The 20,403-nt window shown below is 53.1% G+C and overlaps 2 protein-coding genes across 2 annotated transcripts; one reads left to right on the top strand and one right to left on the bottom strand.

Annotated features, from left to right (window-relative positions):
* Positions 1–672: 672 nt before the first annotated feature.
* Positions 673–2,352, bottom strand: IUM83_03646 (Avr1b-1 Avirulence-like protein; the record flags this gene model as incomplete). Its single annotated transcript, XM_067927665.1, has 1 exon — positions 673–2,352. The coding sequence occupies one exon, from the start codon at positions 2,350–2,352 to the stop codon at positions 673–675; it is 1,680 nt and encodes a 559-aa protein (XP_067795247.1).
* A 2,022-nt stretch (positions 2,353–4,374) lies between these two features.
* On the top strand, positions 4,375–6,027 carry IUM83_03645 (Avr1b-1 avirulence-like protein; the record flags this gene model as incomplete). Its single annotated transcript, XM_067927664.1, has 1 exon — positions 4,375–6,027. The coding sequence occupies one exon, from the start codon at positions 4,375–4,377 to the stop codon at positions 6,025–6,027; it is 1,653 nt and encodes a 550-aa protein (XP_067795508.1).
* Between the last annotated feature and the right edge of the window lie 14,376 nt (positions 6,028–20,403).

The following is a 20,403-nucleotide window of genomic DNA, read 5'->3' as shown; positions in this document are numbered from 1 at the left end:
ATACGTAGCTGTTGTCTCAATTGGCGAGGATAGTTTAGACTAGCTAACCTCGATCATGAATGTGTTAACGATTTTTGCAATCCAGTGTTTCAAGTTACTACGTACTACTAGTAGTAGTTACCGGTGCTAGAGAGAATTGCCTTATGAATAAGAGAGTTTGACAACTACTAGTATGATCTACGGTCACCCAACGCCATCGCGAGCCGAGCACATCAATACATCATTTAAGTGTTAACCATGGGGAACGGTGAGATTGTGCACTTTGCTAAGAAAGGCTGCAGTCATCCTAATAAACTCCGCGTAGGCCATATGTCTAAATGGTGTACTGAATGCACCGACACAGGTCTTGGTGAAAGCCTTGTCGGATAGCTGACGGAATTGAGGTCGGAAGTCCATTGAAACGAGGTCTCTGCCTATCGGCCATTTCATTGAGATCGTTGGGGCCGAAGCTCTGCGCCGGTAATTCAGAAGGTATCCGAAACACTCGGAAGACATCTCTTTTCTAACGTCACGTGGTTTTAATACGGCAACGAGGAGAACAAGCGAACCCAACCGTTGGAAAATGTTCACATTGACATGGTTCGCTGGTCTACGCAAATGTTGCCATTGGTGGCTAAAAGCTTGCGGATGCAAGTACACATCTATACACTACGACACTTCTGGTTCCAGCCCCTAGCATCCGAAGAAACGCACAACTTGCACCGACGTGCTCGTCTTGCCCATGGATAGGTACGCTACACTGCCATCGGGGAAGCTCTTCAAGGCCTGGTAGCGGTTGCCGATCACGGAACTGTCGACCGTCACCTTCTCACTGATGGCCGCACCCGAGGACGCGTCCCGCACCTGAGCGTAAATCGTGCGGCCGCTCGACTCGTACTCAAGGTCTCCACTGGTGGAGCTTCCCTCCCACATAGCAAGAAGACCGCCGTCGCCGATGGCAGCAAGGTGAGGAGCACGTTCATTGGCGTCGGTACCTCCGAGAACGATGTCGTCGGTAGCCTCAGCGTCCATCGAAAAGTGGATAAGGTGGACGCGGGCGTTGTCTTCGTCACTGTCGGACGTGCTGTTGCTGACGGTAGCCCAGTACTTCTTGCTGGATGAGTCGCTGTCCGGGACAATGTCGCCCAGGTTGGCAGCATCCAAGTCGACGGGGTAAATGGTCACGTCCCAGTTGCTGGGAGGCATGATACGGTTGTTGCTGTCCGTCTTACAGATCATAGCGTAGTCGTCCGTGCGGTTGTCGTAGGTGATGCGTTCGTAGCCCGAGTGCGAGCAGCCCCAGTCGAACGAGTCGGTGTCCGAGGTAACGGCGCCAGAAGAGTCCACGACCTTCATGCGGTCGCCCTGGTGAATGTTGATGCAGCTATCCTGCGAGACGGACAGAGCACAACCGAAGTAGGCGGCCCAGTTCGAGCCGTCGTATGCCAGGCGGCCGTGGTGAGCGTACCACCAGATCATGTACACTTCCGCTCCAGTTGCAGACGTGGAGTAGGGCGGCAGCGAGGAGCTCGACGAGGTCAGCTTCGTGGCCCACGTCTCCGTTGATCCGTCGTAGCGCACCAGGTACATGTCATAGCAAGGCACAGCCGGGTTGGGGGCAGTGCCGCACAGGTTGCTCGGGCTACCGCAGTTCAGGGTGCCTCCGCCCTCGGCATCTCTCGTGCCAAGCAAGACGAACCCGTCGTCGTCAGCGTGGATGTCGGCAAAGTCGACCAGAGGCACTTCCACGGCGGCGGTGCTGTTTACCAAGGCATCGCTCGAGTCCAGTTCACGGACAATAACGTTGTCGCCGCTCTGGAAGGCGATACGGGAGCCACCCGAGGGCAGCGACGCGATGGCGACCACGGTGAGGCCGGCTTCGTCCTCGTTGTTCTCGACGGTCTTGCCAACATCCACCTCCGTGATACGCACGCGGGGCGTGCTGCAGAATCCAGAGCTCGAAGAAGATGTCGCCGCCGTGGTGGTGCTAGTAGAAGTACCAGAGCTGGCAGTCGACGTAGCAGCCGAAGCAGCAGTGGAGGCGACAGTAGAGGTGGTCGTCGGTGTCTCCGTCGTGTCGACAGTGTCAGCTTCACCCGCAACGCTTGACGCGACATCGGCACTCGACCCCTCGTCGTCCTCGTTGGAGGTCGTGGCCTGGCTGGCATCGACAGCAGACGCCGCAGTGGAGGCGTCGTTGTCAAAGGTGGCCTCAGCGCTGGCGTCGTCGATGTAGGACGACGTAGTGGAGGCCACGGGGGTGACCGTGGTGGCGTCTGGCGCCGTGGTCTTGATGGTGCACTTTTCAGTGGCGACGGTGTTGGTCGCAAGCAGAGCGACCGCAGTCGCCAACAGGACGGTGTAGAGACGCATGATCCCTGGCTGGTATTGTGTGAGCTGATGAACTGTAGCGCCGGAAGGCCAATTGCAGAATGGAAGTGCTCGACGCCGACGAAGGTAGAACGGCTAGCGATATGCCATGGGCTCAGCAGAGCTGCGCTTCCTCTTCCTGGAGGCGGAGAGGTCACGCGCGGAGCCCCCATGAGCCACAGCTGTGGTGGCGTACCTTTGGCAAGGCCTTCATAACGGATCAACGTTCATCCAGTGCATGCTCTGCTTGAGACCCGCACCACTCGTAGTCCAGTAGTGGTCATCAGCGCCGCGCTTCCGAGTCAGCATCTGCGCTCCGAGTCGATCATCGCTATAACGCGGCGCTGGGTCGAGCAGCTATGGAAGAGCAACTCTGCTGGAGGAGAACGAGGTCCGCGGATGACATCGCCTACTCTAGGTGTTCATTCGTCTACTACGTTGGTATTCTCTCGACAGGAAGGATAGCGTTCATGGAACCCCTCAACAGCGATGTCGATTCGGTGTGGTTGACGCGAGGATGCCAAGCTGAAGGCGGCTGGAACCAAACTTGTCCTATGTACACCAGCACACGGACGAGCGCGCCAAAGAACAAGCAAAGGCGGTGACCAGCTCGATTCAACGATGGCAGCACTCTCCGTTCAACGAACAGACACGCGACGTTCACGCTGTTTGTGGCTCGCTGCGTGCGCGAGCGCCAGCTGGGATCGGCCCTACCAGCTGCCATTACGACAATCTGCATTGCTTTCACGCACATGTGAACTGTAGATTTACATTTACAAAGCTGGCAGATACGAAAAGCTGGCAGACAAAGTCGTACAGTGGACCACCAGCCAATCATATTCAATCCGTATACTTCATCTTTGTATTCCACATTCTTTTGAGTACTTTATATGAATTTACGTGTGTTTTATGATTCCACTGGTGTGTTCTATGTCAATTTTATCTGCTGATCACAGCGGGATTTCTTGCTTTTATTGTTTTACAATTCCATTGTCTGTATCATTTTGTAGCGTCCTTGGCGATGGCCATGCCTCAACCAAGAAGCGAATGCCGTGCACGCCGTCCGTCGTCCGCACCAGGATGGCAACGGAAGCGCTCGCCAACGGCAGAAGAGCTGTCTGCACAAGCGAAACAAAGGCCAGCTGGCCAGCAAGAAGCGACGCGACTCGAACCTCTGCTCAGCAGACTGCTGACAGATATCTCCGCTGCATATGCACACCTGAGAGTACATGTACATGCAGGAGGCGACAGCGGACGCCGTGCAGTTGCAATCGTCCCTGACTCAACAGTTGACCGGCAGTAGAGAGAGGATTGCTTCACGAAGCTGCGGCGTCCAAGTACATGTAGAGCTCGGCGGGGGTCGCCGACCCGACAACCACGCGTGGGTCGCGTCATGGCATGACTGCCACCTAGTCTGCTGTTTCGGTGGCACTGTAGAAGGCAAAGGACATGGGTACCATGCAAGTGGGGTCTGCCTCGGACTTGCCTCTCCGACTCGGAGAGGCAAGCCAAACCTTTGAGGAACTCGGTCCAGGTGGAGCCTGCGCGGGCGGCTGATCTGGGCGCGTGCTACCTGAACCTGCCTGCCAGGTAAGCTGTAAAAGCAAGGCAACCCCACTTACAAAATGATACATCGACATTCTCTTTTTTGCCGCTTCCTTATCCAATATCAAAGGTAATCCGATACTCTAATTTATTCTTTCTTGACATCTGATAATATTTTTCGATCACTTATAAATTATACAAATCCGCTTTGTCATTTGAACACTGGGTGTTTCGTGGACACCATCGCAGGCACTTGCCCCTGCAGCACCTTGCTCTCTGCCCAGGTAAAGGCTCCGCTATGCTACATTAGACTTTCGCACCGCGAACTCGACCAGGTTCACTTCCCTCTAGTCTGGCATTGGTGTCCGAACGTCTAGAACTGATCGGTTCGGCACCAGCACCACCACAGGCTTGACTGCTTCGCCTCGAACAGCGCAAAGGATCCGTAGTCTCCATTTCTCCATTTGCCATCTCCCCACGATGCGTCTGTACCATCTCCTCATTGCAACTGCAGCCGCGCTGCTTGCCACCAGCAGCAACGACGTTGCATCTGCTGCCACCTGCCGATACCGGCCGTCAGCGTCGACCACCACGGATTCCCCCGCCTCATCGTTGTCTTTCGACACCCCCACTAGTTCTTCCGATGAGGAAGGCAACGAGGCCAGCGCTCCAGGCCCTGTGTCCCAGGTGACGACCGATGCGCCAGTTGCACAGACAAAAACGGATGCTCCGACGACGACCGATTCTTCCGCGACTACCGACGCTTCCACGACTACCGACGCTTCCACGACTACAGATGCGTCTTCGTCTGAGACGGAGTCCTCGGCTGCCGCTACGCCGTCAGCTACTACCAATTCGAGCAGCAGCACGACGTCTTCGGACAACTCCAAGCTCTGCGCGAAGCCTCGGATTCGTGTCACGGAGGTGGATCTCGGTGTCACGGTGGACGCGAACGAAGACGAAGTTAACCTGAAGGTTGTAGCCATCTCTGCTCTGCCCTCGGGTGGTTCTCGGATCGCCTTCCACAGCGGTGATGACGTGATTGTCCGCGAGTTGGACGCCAACGACAAGCTCGTGAGCAGCTCTGCTGCTGTGAAGGTGCCGCTTCATGACTTTGCCGACATTTACGCTGACAAGGAGGGGTTCGTCTTGCTTGGAACGAGAGATGCAGAGGGTGGAGGTACTCTCAACTGTGGTAGCCCCAGCAACCTGTGCGGCACTGCCCCCAACCCGGCTGTGCCTTGCTATGACATGTACCTCGTTCGCTACGACGGCTCAAAAGAATCGTGGGCCACGAAGCTGACATCTTCTAGCGCCTCATTGCCTCCTTACTCGTCATCGGCTAGCGGCCCGGATGTCTACATGATTTGGTGGTACGCCCACCACGGTCGCATTGCTTCAGATGGCACGAACTGGGCTGCGTACTTCGGCTGTGCCATCTCGACATCCGAAGGAGGCTGCATCAACATCCACCAGGGCGACCGCATGAAGGTGGTGGACCCGTCCGGTAAAATTGCGACGCAGGCTGACTCCTTTGACTGGGGCTGCTCACACTCGGGCTACGAGCGCATCACGTACGATAGCCGAAAGAAGGGGTACGCTTCAATCTGTAAGACGGACAGCAACAACCGCATCATGCCGCCCAACGACTGGAGCACGACGATCTACCCCGTGGACCTGGCGGCTGCGAACCTCGGTGACATCGTTCCGGACAGCGAGTCGTCGAGCAAGAAGTACTGGGCCACGGTAAGCAACGGCGAAGGCGACAATGCCAAGGTCCACCTCATTCACTTCGCCATTAATGCTGCAGCGGACGACGATATCACGCTCGGTGGAACCGACGCTAACGAGCGTGCCCCTCACCTTGCTGAAATCGGAGACGGCGGTCTTCTTGCTATGTGGGAGGGCAGCTCCTCTGGCGGTGACCTGGCGGAGGGCGGCGACCGCACGATCTACGCTCAAGTCTTGGACGCGTCGACGGGCAAGTCAGTCAGCAGCAAGGTGACGGTGGACAAGTCGGTGGTGGGCAACCGCTACCAGGCTCTGAAGAGCTTCCCGGATGGCAGTGTTGCGTACCTGTCGAAGGGCACGACAGATACGTCGGTGCAGGTCGTGCGCTTCTTCGGGTGCTAGGCCGAGAGACGAGTAGTGTGTGTGGACTATGTGGAACCGTAGGAATGTGAATTCTCAGTGTTTGTTAACAGCGTTAATTCTGCGGTTGATGAATGCTGGAAGACGCGACGTGTGAAGGATTCATGTAACTATACATGATTCGTCAATTCCCTCATACGTAAATTGTCAATTGGTACATTTGGTGTACACGTCAATTGATAATATGACCAATGATAGTTGAGAAGAAGTTTTTGTCAATATGTTAGCGGACGTAGCTACAACAGGGTAGTGCAGCAACTTGCTAGCGACAGTTAAAACTTCATGTCACTCTTCAATTTTCCATCGTGAGCGCTAGTACCATTACAGATCGACAGTCAATAGTCCGAACGTTGGAGCGGTAGGTTACATACGTAGGCTTCGCTGAACCGTCAGTGTGCATGGTTTTATCCCGGACTGCACGAGCTCAATATGCGATGAATACCGAGCGGCGTTACAGCAACATTCGCATAGTTCCGGACCACTTGTGCCCCCCCCCCCTGTAACTACACAAAAACTTGGAGCTGTGCTGTATGCGCCACATCATTAGAAAGAGGAGCGTAAGCTTAGCCCAGCGGTGTCTCTGTTGGCTTCATTGCGCTAGCATAAGAGCACGAAATTTGCTAATCAAATGGGTAACTATTTTCTTATCGCACAATTCCGGACCACCTACATACCGTAGCGCGCCTCTTGAACCAATTTCGAGCATTAACTCGCTGTACGTTGTCAAAACAACGTCTTCGAAAACCACCAGTTCTCTCTAGTGGTGAATCATCGTCTTGGCCCTCTTTCCTTTAGCTACCCCGTGCTGTCGCGGTGCTAGATCTCGTAGTTCTTTTGGTTGTGGATATCCTGAGGTCTCCCGTTTGAGTCTCCGACCGTTCAGTTTCTCCATGTTCCTGAGGGGTCACAGCTCATCGGCTTGCATCCGCAACCGTTACATGAGGGGAAACCTTGTTTTGGAATTGTGACGCGAGCAATGCGCCAAATCGAACGCGGCCGGCAACATTCGTTCTGTGTTGTTTTAAGCGATTGATTGTTGATTTCTCACCCTCATTCGCGCCAAAACTCACCGAATGCATTCACTTGTTTAAATTCGACAATATATAAGTATGTATTTGTATTGGGAGGGACTGTTCGTGGTTCAGCGAACGGATAGTTGGGCCCCCACTATAATACATCTAATTGTGGTGGAATGTTTTTTTTGTCGAAAACCCCAATTTTCAAACCGATTTTTTGTGTACAATACCGGCTCAAACTCCAAACCGATCGTACTGGAGGAAAGGTGTCGTTGAGATCTGTCCAAAATGTGGAGATTTGTAAAATATCCCATTTCAGTGATGTCACTAAAGCACCAGTGCATCACTAATTAATGCGCACGATTAATGCGGATGGCCGATACTGTATAAGCAGATTAGATTACAACACCACCGCAATAACATTAACGCCAGGTAAATGGTCAAATTGCAACGTTATGGTCCTAATTCGCACCTAATAAACATACAAAGGTAAACCGACTCAGAATCTACATCTATGACCCTAAACCCCTTCCTTGTCGGCCTTACCCTATCGGTCCAAGCAAGTTGGAACCATGTTTGGTCCTGGGTTTAAGACCGGGCTACGCAGTCGTAGTTTTGCTTGGACCTTCCCCATACGTTTAAACGCTGCGCCTATTGACGTTGCAGGAACCACTTCAATGACTGATGTTGTGATGTACAGAGGTCCCCGACCCGATCTTTTTACTTTTCATATCCCATCAAATCGGATGCCACTATTGCCTGAGTGTGGGTAAGTCAACTGGTACATCTTTTATTTCCTGTCTAATCGATTTTTCCACCCTGACGCGCTTTCACGGTAGATATCTGTACATGTAGCACACACTAATGTAAGTGCCTGTAATGCGCCTAAGGCCCTGGTCCAAGTGAAGAACGTGTTCCGAGCTGGGCAATTTCAAGCCTTTCAATTGGCTATCAGTTTTGGTACACTGTACCCATTTGGACCGGGAACACAACTCGCCAACACGACGTGTGCCAGCCAGAGAATTTGTGTGCTAGCAATATGGATAGTGGAACTGCTGCAATATGTGCAATTGTTATTGCCTGCGCCGCTGCTGCTACCATCTCGGTTGCGGACCAGCGCAGCCTTCGTGAGATTTAACGCACACCTCAACATTTGCTCGACGACCTTCGAGCAAGCTTTGCATGCCAAACATACACACTGGTACAAGAAGCTGTGGTGTGACAAGGCTTCATGTCTTTCATCTACAGAGCAATCTACAGTGTAACCACTCGCCATCCCGCCCCCAACGCCAAGCACAAGCTAATCTAGGGTGTCGCCTTGACGATGATGTACTTAACTCAGGGCGGCACGATGGGCGGTGGCCGTGGTGGTTGGCGGTGCATACTTGGACCAGCCACAGCACATGTGCCAGTCGTGACCAATAATCTCAACTATTCACCTAGCCCTCGTTTCATTGGCACACGTGATGTGTGCCAATGAAACGAGTGACACGTCCTTCACTTGGACCAGGGCCTAAGCGTAATGCAGCTGCATCCACGGCATCAGCAGAGCGGATTGGATCTGCCGCGGCTCATACAGTAGGTCATCTAGGGAGTTGGCCGGCACCTCGGCAAATATCGCATCTTTGGCGATAAAGTATAGATCCTCCCGAGACCATGCCAAATCGCACGAGGGACCTATTAACCTACAACAGACTAGGTAATTCGGGATAATCTATGGTTTTTCGTGTGCAAATCAATCGCTTAAGAGAGGCAATGTAACTATTTGAATATCACGCTTTTCACGAACTCCTGTACTTGAGCACTCCCATGCCAACTGTAACGCGCTTACGCTCGTTACCCTTCGATCTTATCCAAGTGGATCGACTCGAGCATGCACTGGTTCGATTGGGAGCGAGATCAACGCGTAGAGGCGCGGGTTCTGAGCGAAGTATGAGGGGGCATACTGCTTGCTCGGTGTGGTAATGCACAGACATGGTATTGAATTGGTGCGAATATGAACCCGCTAGCATGCGAGGACACATCTCGGCATCTGTCCAGTCACCAGCGTACCGGTCGAGATCATTAACTGGGGTTCGTCAGTGTGCAGGCAGCACTGGACACACTTACACTGGTATTTTGACTTTGTCTTGTATGTGGGCATGGAAAAGTCTACGTAAATCGGCAGAACACACAGCTACACGCTGAAAAAACTGTGATTTGCTGGGAGATCGATTTAATCACGATATGCTTGCTGTGTCGAGAAAGATGTTTCTCCTCAGGCCGGTTCTCAACCAAAGCGTTTTTCTCGACGCGTGCGTTACATGCGTGCCCTACCCCGTATGCTTGGTTGAGAATGAAACTGACCAAATTTGATTGGCCCAGTGTTTGATCAATATTATCCAATCATTGTACTGTTACTCTGTGTGATCTACGTGTGGTTCACGACTCAACAATATCTGAAGCGCTGACCAAGACTCCCCCGTCCGGCAATGGGGAGCGAAGCTGGTCCAACCCACCAAGCCTCTGAAGAGTCTCTTGAAAGCTGAATCTCTAAGTAGCGTAGAAGCATGCACTCGCCACGAAGTCCGCTCTCGAACTGTTGGATTTTTTTTTTCGTGCTGCTTGGTGTCGCTTGATGGCTACCAAACAAACCAGAAGGCCGCACAGCTCATCTGCAGCTTTCCAGCGATGCCGTTACCTTGCGGTGGGGGTGAAGCGCGGGGGAGAAGCACGTCGATGCCGGACCGACGCCATGTTAGAGGAGGGGGAGTGCTTTGAGGGGGAATGCAAATAATGCAGTGCACTGATTGGCCAAAAGTTGTTAACGCTTGCCAACGCATGCGTTGTGCAGTATCATTTTTGTAACGTCCTGTTAACCAATCAGATCACAAAGTGTCCGAAACGCATGCGTCCGCCTCGGTTGAGAACCGGCCTCAGAGAACCACCACTTTATTCGCGCAGTTAGGGGTATTTCACCATCTACCGGGTATCCCGCTGGGTTTATACCCGGTCCCAGTAAAAGACCCAGTCTTTGACCAGAATATGCCGAACATGGAAAGCGTTCTACTGTACAAACTGCAAGTTAAAAGGACGGGCATGGACTCAGGGGCAGCGACTAAATCCTGCTGTTGCCAACCAACATCTTGTGATTTGTTGGCTGCTGTACTACTGTAAAAGGCAACTTGAAGCGGCGAAACCGAATGAGAACCTTCTTCTAACTGCTGCACTTAGCACCACCCCTCACATGCAAACAAGAGGAGAATGCGGAAGACGCTTTCATCATTTTCTCGGCGAGCGTATATGAACTTGATGACAAACCCATGCTTTCTCGGGAATCTCGCTATGATCCTGTTTCCTGCACACCATCATCAACATTTTTCACGCAACGGCTCTCCCCACATCGACTAACCCCCGTCCCCCCAGCGTAGCCACTCACGTTCCTGACTCCTCGCACTTCATTTGGCAATCGTCTCCCAAGACCAGAAGCCCGCCCTGCCGGTCACTCATCCATGCGTTTTCAGTACGTTGCAGTCGTGGCTGTCGCTGCTCTGGTTGCAACCTCCGATGGGCTTCAGATCGCTCCGAATTCGGCCACGTCCTATTCACTGCGAGCAAATGCAGATGTTCGATACCCACCCTACGTCGAAGGCAAGGGAGACCGGTTCCTGATCAGTGAGGCCAGCAAAGAAGCGACCACTACGACCCAGACGGGCTACGCGTTTTCTACACTGCAGGAGGAGGACGATATGTTGCGGGAAGACGACGATGAATACGTAGACGAAAGCGAGAGCGGGTCTTCCTCGGAAGAAAGGGCCAAGAAGCGCAAGTGGTGGCAAAGAAAGAAAAAGAAAAACAAAGCCACCGAAACACCAACACCAACGCCGACACCGACACCGACACCGACACCGACACCGACACCGACTCCAGAGGGCACGAGCCCAGCCGCCTCTCCTACGCCTGCGCCAACGCCTGCGCGAACTACAAAGGCTCCGACCGGATTGAAGAAATTTGTGGAGTTATTCCGGCGGGTTTTCGGAGACTAGGCTAACGCAATAACCTGGAGAATATTAATTTACCACGCACCGCCGTTTACCCCCCCCCCTCCATCTTCTTGTTCGCCTCATTCTTTAGTTTCTTGGGCGGTCACAACACAACACTTTACTACTGTACTACCGGTAGCAGTAAGGTGCATACGCAAAACTCGCATTTTGCTACTACGTAGTAATGATTGATATATATTTACTTCGAAGTAGCTGCAACAATACTGGGTGCTCACTCCTACGAATGCGGATGTCTTTAGCCGAAAATTTACTTCCAGTGAAAGATTGCAGAGATAACGGCTACATCTATTGATGAAGTAGTTGAAGACGAAGCCAATGTTTCCTGATGTCGCAAGTGTAGTTACAGTTAGACTTAGCAAGAGATAGAGTCGCACCTAGCTCACTTGCGAATTCTCCTCGCTCCAGCAAACCCGCCACGCCACACCCTGATGTGGCAAAAACATATTTTATATGCTCCTCACGTGGACATTGTTGAAAAAAAAACATGTCATACGTAGTGATTTTGGCTAAACCTGGTAACAAATCCAGATTATCCGTTCGTGTGGCGTATCATCTCTGATAAGAGATGGTAAGGTCGTGCAAGAAATTCTGCCGAACCATTGCCTGCGCACTACTACAGGAAAAAAACATTCTTTACGAATTTTAAATCACCACTATCCGGACTTGCTGTAATCTCGCCGCTGACTATGGTGGACTAGAGGTTCGCGGACTTTAGGGGCCCGCTCAATTCGCAGTTCGATGGTTTTGTATTTTTGGAAGTTGATTTGGTATGAATGTAGAATTAAAAGCATCTCCACCAGTCGTGAGCAAAACTAAAATTCGTTCTTTTACCAAATATAGCGATAAGTTTTAGTTTATGCGCTCCACCAGTTTAAGTCTATTGCGAGAGGTTTTCTGAAACTTTACGCGGTCCGCGGGTTTGAGCAAGTCCGCTCACGGAGAGGGCCTTGAGTATGTCCATAAGGAAAACTTAACTGCCGGTTTTGCGGTCAAGACTGTGGTCGCCGCCACGCACACACAGTCAACGCCCCCAACGCTCTCCGAATCTAGGCATGAGTCTAGGCTGTCTGAACGCCATCGACACGCTGACTAGCGGCTCTAACCCTCCTGATGCAGGTCAGCGCTGGTGATTGTACTCGCTCCCTTCTTGCCGAACCTTGCTTGCCTTTGCAACTTGCTTCCTTGCTTAGATTTGTTTGCCTTACAACTTGCTTTGCGTCGTCTACAGGGTTTCTTTTACTGGTTTCGTGCTGCTAAACAGTAAATTGCAAAATGACAAACATGACCAGGGGGTGCAATTTGTGTACCGTAACGCTATGTTGCCTAATGTAGCGTGAATGTAGCTAAGTGTTGTTCGATGACAAATTCGCCTGGAGCGGCAAGCACAGTTCTTACGAACTGCTAATGCTACTTCGCGGTCTCCGAATCTAGCGGGTCACGACAGCTCCTAGCCGAGATCCACCAATCACTCGGATCCTCCTCCGAGATCGTTGGGTTGCAGCTGCATCCTCAAATTGATAAAATAGCATGTTTGTGGGCAGGGAACAGGCGCTGGAGCTGCTCACGGAAGCAACTCAAGGCACGAACTATGGCTCGTAGCATCACTGAAGCTAAGACAAAGTTGAACCAGCGAATGGGCTCCTAGAAACAAGAAGATCCTGTGTTTCACGGAGCTCTAGCGTCGATCTCCTGGACGCACATTCGACGCTGGCCCGGGTTGGACGCGTGGGGAGAGCGGCTAATTTACCGGTTCAAAATTCGTGGGATTAAATGCTATGGTCGTTTACAAAAGCGACTTGGATGTCCACATGACTCGTGCTCTAGGCGTCCAAGTAGCTCTCTAGCACATGCTTTCTGGTGGTGCCAATCGGCATATAAGCTATGGGCAGAGTTTATTGCGAGATGGGCGCAACTCGGACTCGCGGCTAGCACACAAGAGCAAGCGAGCTGCGTTACCTTCCAGCTCTCTCTTCTCCCTGAAGGTTCAACGAGCGGGCGGGGGAGGAATATTTTTGGCTGTCACCGGAGGACCGGGAGTCTACGAACCTGTACTTGCATGAAGCGGCCGAGGGGTGCTGGAGTGAAGTGGGTTTAACTTGACTCAATACTTTAGCTTACACGTTGCGCTACGTGTATGAGGAAGCGTAAGTACTTAGTAATTACTTGAGTTAAGTATATTTGAATACACAAATATAATTTAAATCAGGTAAGACTCCAAGTGACTTACATTAGGTAAAATGAGAACTGTATTGTTTGTAAATTGATCCTCCTCCTAAATCTGCTAAAACGGTTTATCATCTTTGAAAGGGGTTGACAGTCAGAGCCCCCCCAATATGCATGCCTCTACTTGGTAGAAAGATGCTGCTTTCTACCAATAGGATCATTGGGTAGGTGTGGACCACTCATTGTGGTGGCCAACTTCAATGTATCCATTGGTGTGACTTACACCAAGGTGAGGTAGTATCTAAAACTTTTAACAGATATCTTATCTGTTAAATTCACAAGTGGCTTGCAGCCACTTGTGCGTGTAACCCCGTTACATGGAGGCTCGGCGTTCTCACAGTTTTCCTAATCATATGGAAATGGAGAACTGATCATTTTGCTAACGTAACTTTGCTGACGGCAACAAGGTACAAGACCATTCTGAGAGCCCGGCTTCGGGACACGTATTGCACCGTTGAAGCTGCATATCGAGCGGCGGGACGATCACGAGCTCACAAAAGGGCGATCCACTCAGTCGTGGGCGCACTAAATGGGCGGTGGGAGCCAGCACTGCCACAACTAGATAGCAATTCGTTGCAGTATTTATTGTTGTTAGACGGTGGTTCCCGGGGGAATCCTGGACCTGGGGGTAGTGGAATAGTCACCCTGAAGGTAGACAGCACCTCCTCCGCAGGCGGCGTCATCTAGGCAGCTAGCATGTCGTACGCTGCACCAACCACTACTGTAACGGGGTTACACGTACAAGTGGCTGCAAGCCACTTGTGAATTTAACAGATAGGTTATCTGTTAAACGTTTTGGATACTTCCTCACATTGGTGTAAGACACACCGATGGATACATTGAAGTGGACCACCACAGTGAGTGGTCCACACATACCCAAAAGATCCTATTGGTAGAAAGCAGCATCTTTCTACCAATCAGAGACATGGATGTTAGTGGAGCTCTGACAGCCAGTCGCTACCAACCGTTTCATAGATGATAAACAATTTTAGCAGATTTAGGAGGAAGATCAATTTACAAGCAATACAGTTCTCATTTTACCTAATCTAAGTCACTTGGAATCCTATCTTACTTAACTTATATTTGTGTATTCAAATATAATTAACCTAAGTAATTACTAAGTACTTACGCTTCCTCATACACGTTGCGCAACGTGTAAGCTAAAGTAGTGAGTCAAGTTAGACCCACTACACCTGGTAGCACTTTGTAGTCGGTCCAACGACCGACTGCTTGACGTTCGTACGCGGTGTACGAACGCGGAGCCGAGAACCACATGAGCACGGAGGTGCCCATGGAGAGCTCCAACACGCCTGCAACTCATGTTGCACGCGTTGACTGCCCCCACCTGTCTGACCCAGAGTGGGAGGCCCTCCAACGACTGTCAACAGTCATTGGAGAAGCGGCGGTAGCCACGATGCTGCGTACGCTATCGCCGACGGAGCAACATGGTGTTGCTCTGGGGTTCATCATGAAGGAGCAGCGTGATGCTGCTTCCTCAGTGACGGCGTCGTCGGGGACGACACCGCGTGCTCAATCGTTAAAATTGAGCGTAAGCAATTACGGGGGAGAGAGGGCGAGCCTCTCCTCCGATGGCTTGTCGAGCTCGACACACCATAGCGGTTCGACGCATCGTCGACCCGCTATCGAAGGTCGCATTCGCCATGTCCTGCCTTGGCGGACACGCAAGGAGTTGGGCGTATGGACGCCGACTCTCCGATCCTACGTGCTTCAGCACGTACGAAGTGTTCAAGGAGGAGCTCAGACAAGCGATTGAACCCCCGCAAAACGAGTTCCGGTCGAGGGCGGAATTCCTCGACCTGCAGCAGGGTAAGCATGACGTCCATGCTTATGCGCAGTGCGCACGATACTTGGTATCAAATATCGTGACTAACCCGATCGACGAGGCGACCAAGGTCGTCACGTTCATGAAGGGGCTTAGAGATTGGCCTGTGAAGACCTATCTCTTCCGAGCGTACCCGAGTACTCTCGAAGCTGCAATCACCCTTGCCATGCAAGAAGAGTTTAGCCTGCGGCAGGCTAAACTCCATGTAAACGTACCGAGGCCGCAACCGCGCCCGGTAGCGAGGACGGGAGGTCCAGAACCAATGGACCTCTCGAACGCAACAACTGCTAGTTACCAGCAGCAGGGAGGTAACGTGCGATGCTTCCGTAGCGGAAGGATCGGTCACTTTGCACGGGAGTGCACAGCCCCCATGCCCCCTGGAGGTGGCCGTCGTGGCGATGCTAGGCATCGCCGCGGACCAACAAAAAACGCGAACATCCAGTAGGCGCGGGGCGCCCTACTGGTAATGCAGTCGCGCGTGCCGACATCGGGCACGCGACGCTGAGGACTGCGGCCCCCAGTGAGACCAGCTCTCACTGCAAGAAACAAGATGACAGGCCGAACCTAGTCATCTTGAAGGTTTACTCGAAGAGAGCGAGTGACTCTCTTCGAGCTTTGGTAGATTCAGGCGCGTCGAACAACTTTGTTCGACTACGAAGCCTGTCGAGACTTGACTTCGAGGAGGTAAATGTACCTCGAAGTCTTCTGGAGGTACGACTGGCAACAGGTGCCATCGTGAAGACTGAGAAGCGCGTCGTGAACGTGCGCTTCTCGTACAAACAACGAGTGTTTGTCGAACACTTTATCGTCCTGGACCTGGACGATAAGTTCGACGTGGTAATGGGCATGCCGTGGCTTGCGCGCCATGATCCGGTGATAGACTGGAAGAAGCGCACGCTCGTGCGCTTCGGCCGCGACAGCGGAACAGAGAGCGATGGCCCTGTTACCGCAGCGCACGCACCAACAGGTGCGCGCGGCTCACCAGTCGAGACAGCGCTTAATGCTGCTGTCCCGGAGTGCCCAGGAAGTGCGCGAGGGTGCGCACAAGCGAGACCCACGTCGGCAATGCTGCCGACGTCGGAAGAAAAAGATGTGTTGGTTCCGGGAACCAACACCCACGTTCAAGCGTGTAAGGGACAGTCCCTGATCCGAAGAGGTCAGGTCGACGACGACGCGTCGGCTCCGGGAGCCGACGCACCCTCGGTCATGAGGGGCTCCGCCAATGAATGGCGTCGAGGTGGCAAAGGCGTGCCGACTCCGGGAGTTGACGCTGCAAACAGTACGGACGGTTGCAAACGTACCGCACTGACGCAATTTGCATGCTGTCGTGCAGCCGGGCTGCACGACGAAGCGCCATGCGATCAAGTCGGGCTTGATATCGCGCGCGCGCAGACAGGGTCTGCCGGCGAAGAGACACATTACCGTGCAGCCGGGCTGCGCGAAGGAACATGCGGTCAAGCTGGGCTTGATACCGCGCGCCCGCGGACAGGGTCCGCCGGCGAACGACTGTCCACGGCCGGGCCTGGACCAGAAGAACAACTGTGCGGAGCCGGGCTCCGCACAACAAGAAGACGGCGCAAGCGGAGAACGCTGCGCAAGTCTCGGTCCGTGACCGAGACGCAACAAGAACAGTCCGCTGGGCAGACTGGGGCGGTGACGCCGGACGTCAAGACGCTAAGCGTCTTGACGCGCACCGATACTGGATTCCAGTATCGCGAGACGGAACTCGCTAGTCCTCCGACGACGGCGTCGGAGTTGACTTCGCTTCCAGCCATGAGCTGGAAGCGCTTCACGCGCGACTTGCACGATGGACGCATCGAGCAAGTCTGCGTTCTTTCGAACAGCGAAAGAACGGAGAGCGAGAGCGAAGAGCTGAGGTAGCTCTTCATGGGAAGTACCACTGAGAGTGAAGACACTCTTAGTGCGAAGACGAAGCGAGAGCGTTTCGAAGAACAAGGTTGGGACTCGTTAAAGTCGAGTCCCTATTACGAATTGTTGAGGGAGTACAAAGATGTACTCCCGGAAGAAATTCCTGCGGAGCTTCGGCAGGATAAGGGTATTCAGCACGAGATTGATCCCGTGCCGGGCACGAAGTACTGTGTCACGCGGCAGTGGCCACTGCCGCGAGAGCAAGTCAAGGCGATCGACGACTTCTTTGAAAGTCGTCGCAAAGCAGGACAAGTGCGGGAATCGAAGTCCCCACACAGTGCTTCGACGTTCTGTGTCAAAAAGCCACAGGGCGGATGGCGCATCGTTCATGCTTATAACAAACTGAACGATGCGACGGTACCGGCGCAGACGCCGATACCGCGAAAAGATGTTATCATCGATTCGATGGCAGGGAGCACCGTTTACAGTGCTCTCGACTTGCGAGATGGATTTTAACAAATCCTAATGCGTGAGAGCGATATCCCTCTCACGGCAGTGAGCACGCCAAGCGGCATGCTCTGGGAATGGCTAGTAATGCCACAGGGGCTTAAGAACGCCCCTGCGACTTTCAACAGGTGCGTGACGCACTTGTTGCGCTCGGTGCGCGACTTCGCACTGAGCTACTTAGACGATGTGTTCGTCCACAGCTGGGCTGTGGACGGAAAGACCGACGTAGAGATGCACAGGGTGCATCTCCGGAAGCTACTTGAGCTTATGCGAAAGCATAAGCTCTACGCGAACCTGAAGAAGTGTATCTTCGGGGCGAGCGAGATACCCGTCCTCGGGTGTCTCGTAGGGAAGACTGGTGTTCGCCCTGACCCGGAAAAGGTCAGGGTGATCAATGAATGGCCAACGCCTTCAAGTGTCAAGGAACTGAGGCAGTTCCTTGGCTTGGCCACGTACTTGTGCAAGTACGTGGAGGACTATGTGAGCAAGATCCGCCCGCTATCACAGCTTCTTAAGAAAGAAGCTGTGTGGAATTGGAAACCCGATTGCCAAAAGGCATTCGATGCAGTCAAGCGGGGCTTGACTGAAGCACCGATCTTGGCAGTGGCTGACCAAGATCGCCCATTTCACGTAGTATGTGACGCATCCGATTTCGCAATCGGATGCGCGTTGATGCAGCACGACCACGAGGGCCGTGATCGTGTCGTCTACTACCAATCGCGTCAGCTGAAAACAGCTGAGCGCAACTATCCGGTGCATGACAAGGAACCCCTTGCCATGAAGTATGCACTCGCAAAGTTCCGAGTGTATTTGCTTGGAAGTAGACCATTTGTGGTCTGCACCGACCACGCTTCACTGCGCACCGCAGTGAAGTCGCCACACATATCACAAAGAATGGTGAGATGGCTCTCATTCTTTGCGGAGTATAACTTCCGGGTCGAATACAAACCCGGAAGATTGAATGTGGTGGCCGACGCGTTATCACGTCGGCCGGACTACGCAGAAGCTGCTGACGTCAATGCCATTGACGTCATGCGATCAAGGAAACCCACATCGTCCCTGTTGGATGATGTGAAGGCCGCGTACGCGCACGACGCGGACGCGAAACTCTTGTTGGCCTATGGCACAACACCTTCTGACAAGGCTCGTCAGAAGTTGCCCAAACACCTTCGTGCGCGTGCACACCGATATCGGGTGCACGGCAGACTGCTTCCTTATAATGCAGTCGACGACAACGCTTCTTTACAATGCAGTCGACGACAACGCGGATCGCGTTGTCGTACCGAACGATCATGACCTGCGACTCAGGATCATGTACGAATATCATGATGCCCCGTCTGCGGGACATGTCGGACGTGAGAAGACATTCGTCCTTCTCACGCGCGACTTCTACTGGCACCACCAGTATAAGTGGGTGCGCAAGTACATCCGTGCTTGCGAGGTATGCCAACGCGTAAAGCCTGCGCCATTCGCGCAGGCTCCGTTACAATCACTACCGACTCCGTCGGAGTGTTGGAAGTCCATGTCTTTGGACTTCATCTTTGGTCTTCCCCCGGACAGCGGAGGGAATACCGGTGTTGTGGTCTTCGTCGACCGCTTCAGCAAGATGGTACATCTTGCTGCGGTTCCGGCAGAAGTGACCGCGAAACAGACTGCCCGTCTGTTCGTCGACATGGTGTTCAAACACCATGGCATGCCGACAGACATCGTGTCGGACAGAGACCCGCGCTTCACAGCGCACATGTGGCAAGAAGTGTTTACACTTCTTGGGAGCCAGCTTTCCATGTCGACTGCGGATCATCCGCAGACGGACGGTCAAACCGAGCGCGTGAATCGTGTGCTCGTCGACATTTTGAAGAGCTACGCTCACTCGTTCCAATACTGGAACGAGTGCTTATCGATGGCAGAGTTTGCCATCAATAACTCAGTGCATGCCTCGACTGGGCATACACCGTTCTACGTGAATGCCATGCGGCATCCCCGTCTGCCGAGTTTACTCGGAGTGGTGGCTCCCACTTTAAGTGGGGAAGGATCTACGACTGCAACACAGCAGTCGCAAAAAGCCGCTGACACATGCACAGTATCAGCCGCGACAACAAGGAACAAGACAACCAGGTCTGCCCGGGGCACAGACCTTGGCAGGAAGAACCAAGGGTCAACGCAGGGCGCTGACCCCAGAACAAGGAAAACGAGTCTGTGCAGAGCACAGACTCCACAAGGAACAAGGACCACGGGTCTGCGCAGGGCGCAGACACCGCGAAGAACCACGCAGAGGCCGGGCCTCTTGCGGAGAGCGAGCTGAATGACTTCAGCTCGGATGCAATCAACTTCCTTAATAAAAGACAAGCCGTGATTCGGTTTGTCCAAGACACAATAGCAGCTTCTGTTGATCAACAGAAGCTGAATGCAGACAATGTGGGCAGAGGCAACACAAATGAATTCAAAGTTGGTTCATTAGTTGTGTTAGCTACACAAAACCTGCCTAAACATGCAGTTTCGGATTTCGGAGCAAGAACGCTTGCTCCGCGCTTCACCGGGCTGTTCGCTGTGTTGGTACGGCACAGCAACGCATACACGCTAGACATACCGTCTAGCATGCGCCTCCATCCGACCTTTTACGTCGGACGGCTGAAGCCATACCGGCAGCACGAGCCATCTAGCTCGGCTGACCCGAAGCCTCGGCAGGAGCCGAGGCAGAAGCGGAGGACTTGGCCTCGGCGACGAGCAGCCTCTCCTCCAGCGCGTCCGCGCGCTGGAGCAACCCCTTCATCTGGGTCCCCAGCTCGACCTGGATATTCGAGGCGGTCTGCGAGACCGCCGCGACTTGGGCCTTCTGGTTCGCCAGCTCCTGTTTCAG

Source organism: Phytophthora cinnamomi (genome assembly GCF_018691715.1).
Source record: "Phytophthora cinnamomi strain GKB4 chromosome Unknown Contig21, whole genome shotgun sequence".
Classification (NCBI taxonomy): Eukaryota; Oomycota; class Peronosporomycetes; order Peronosporales; family Peronosporaceae; genus Phytophthora; species Phytophthora cinnamomi.
This window is presented reverse-complemented; position numbering and strand designations above follow the sequence as displayed.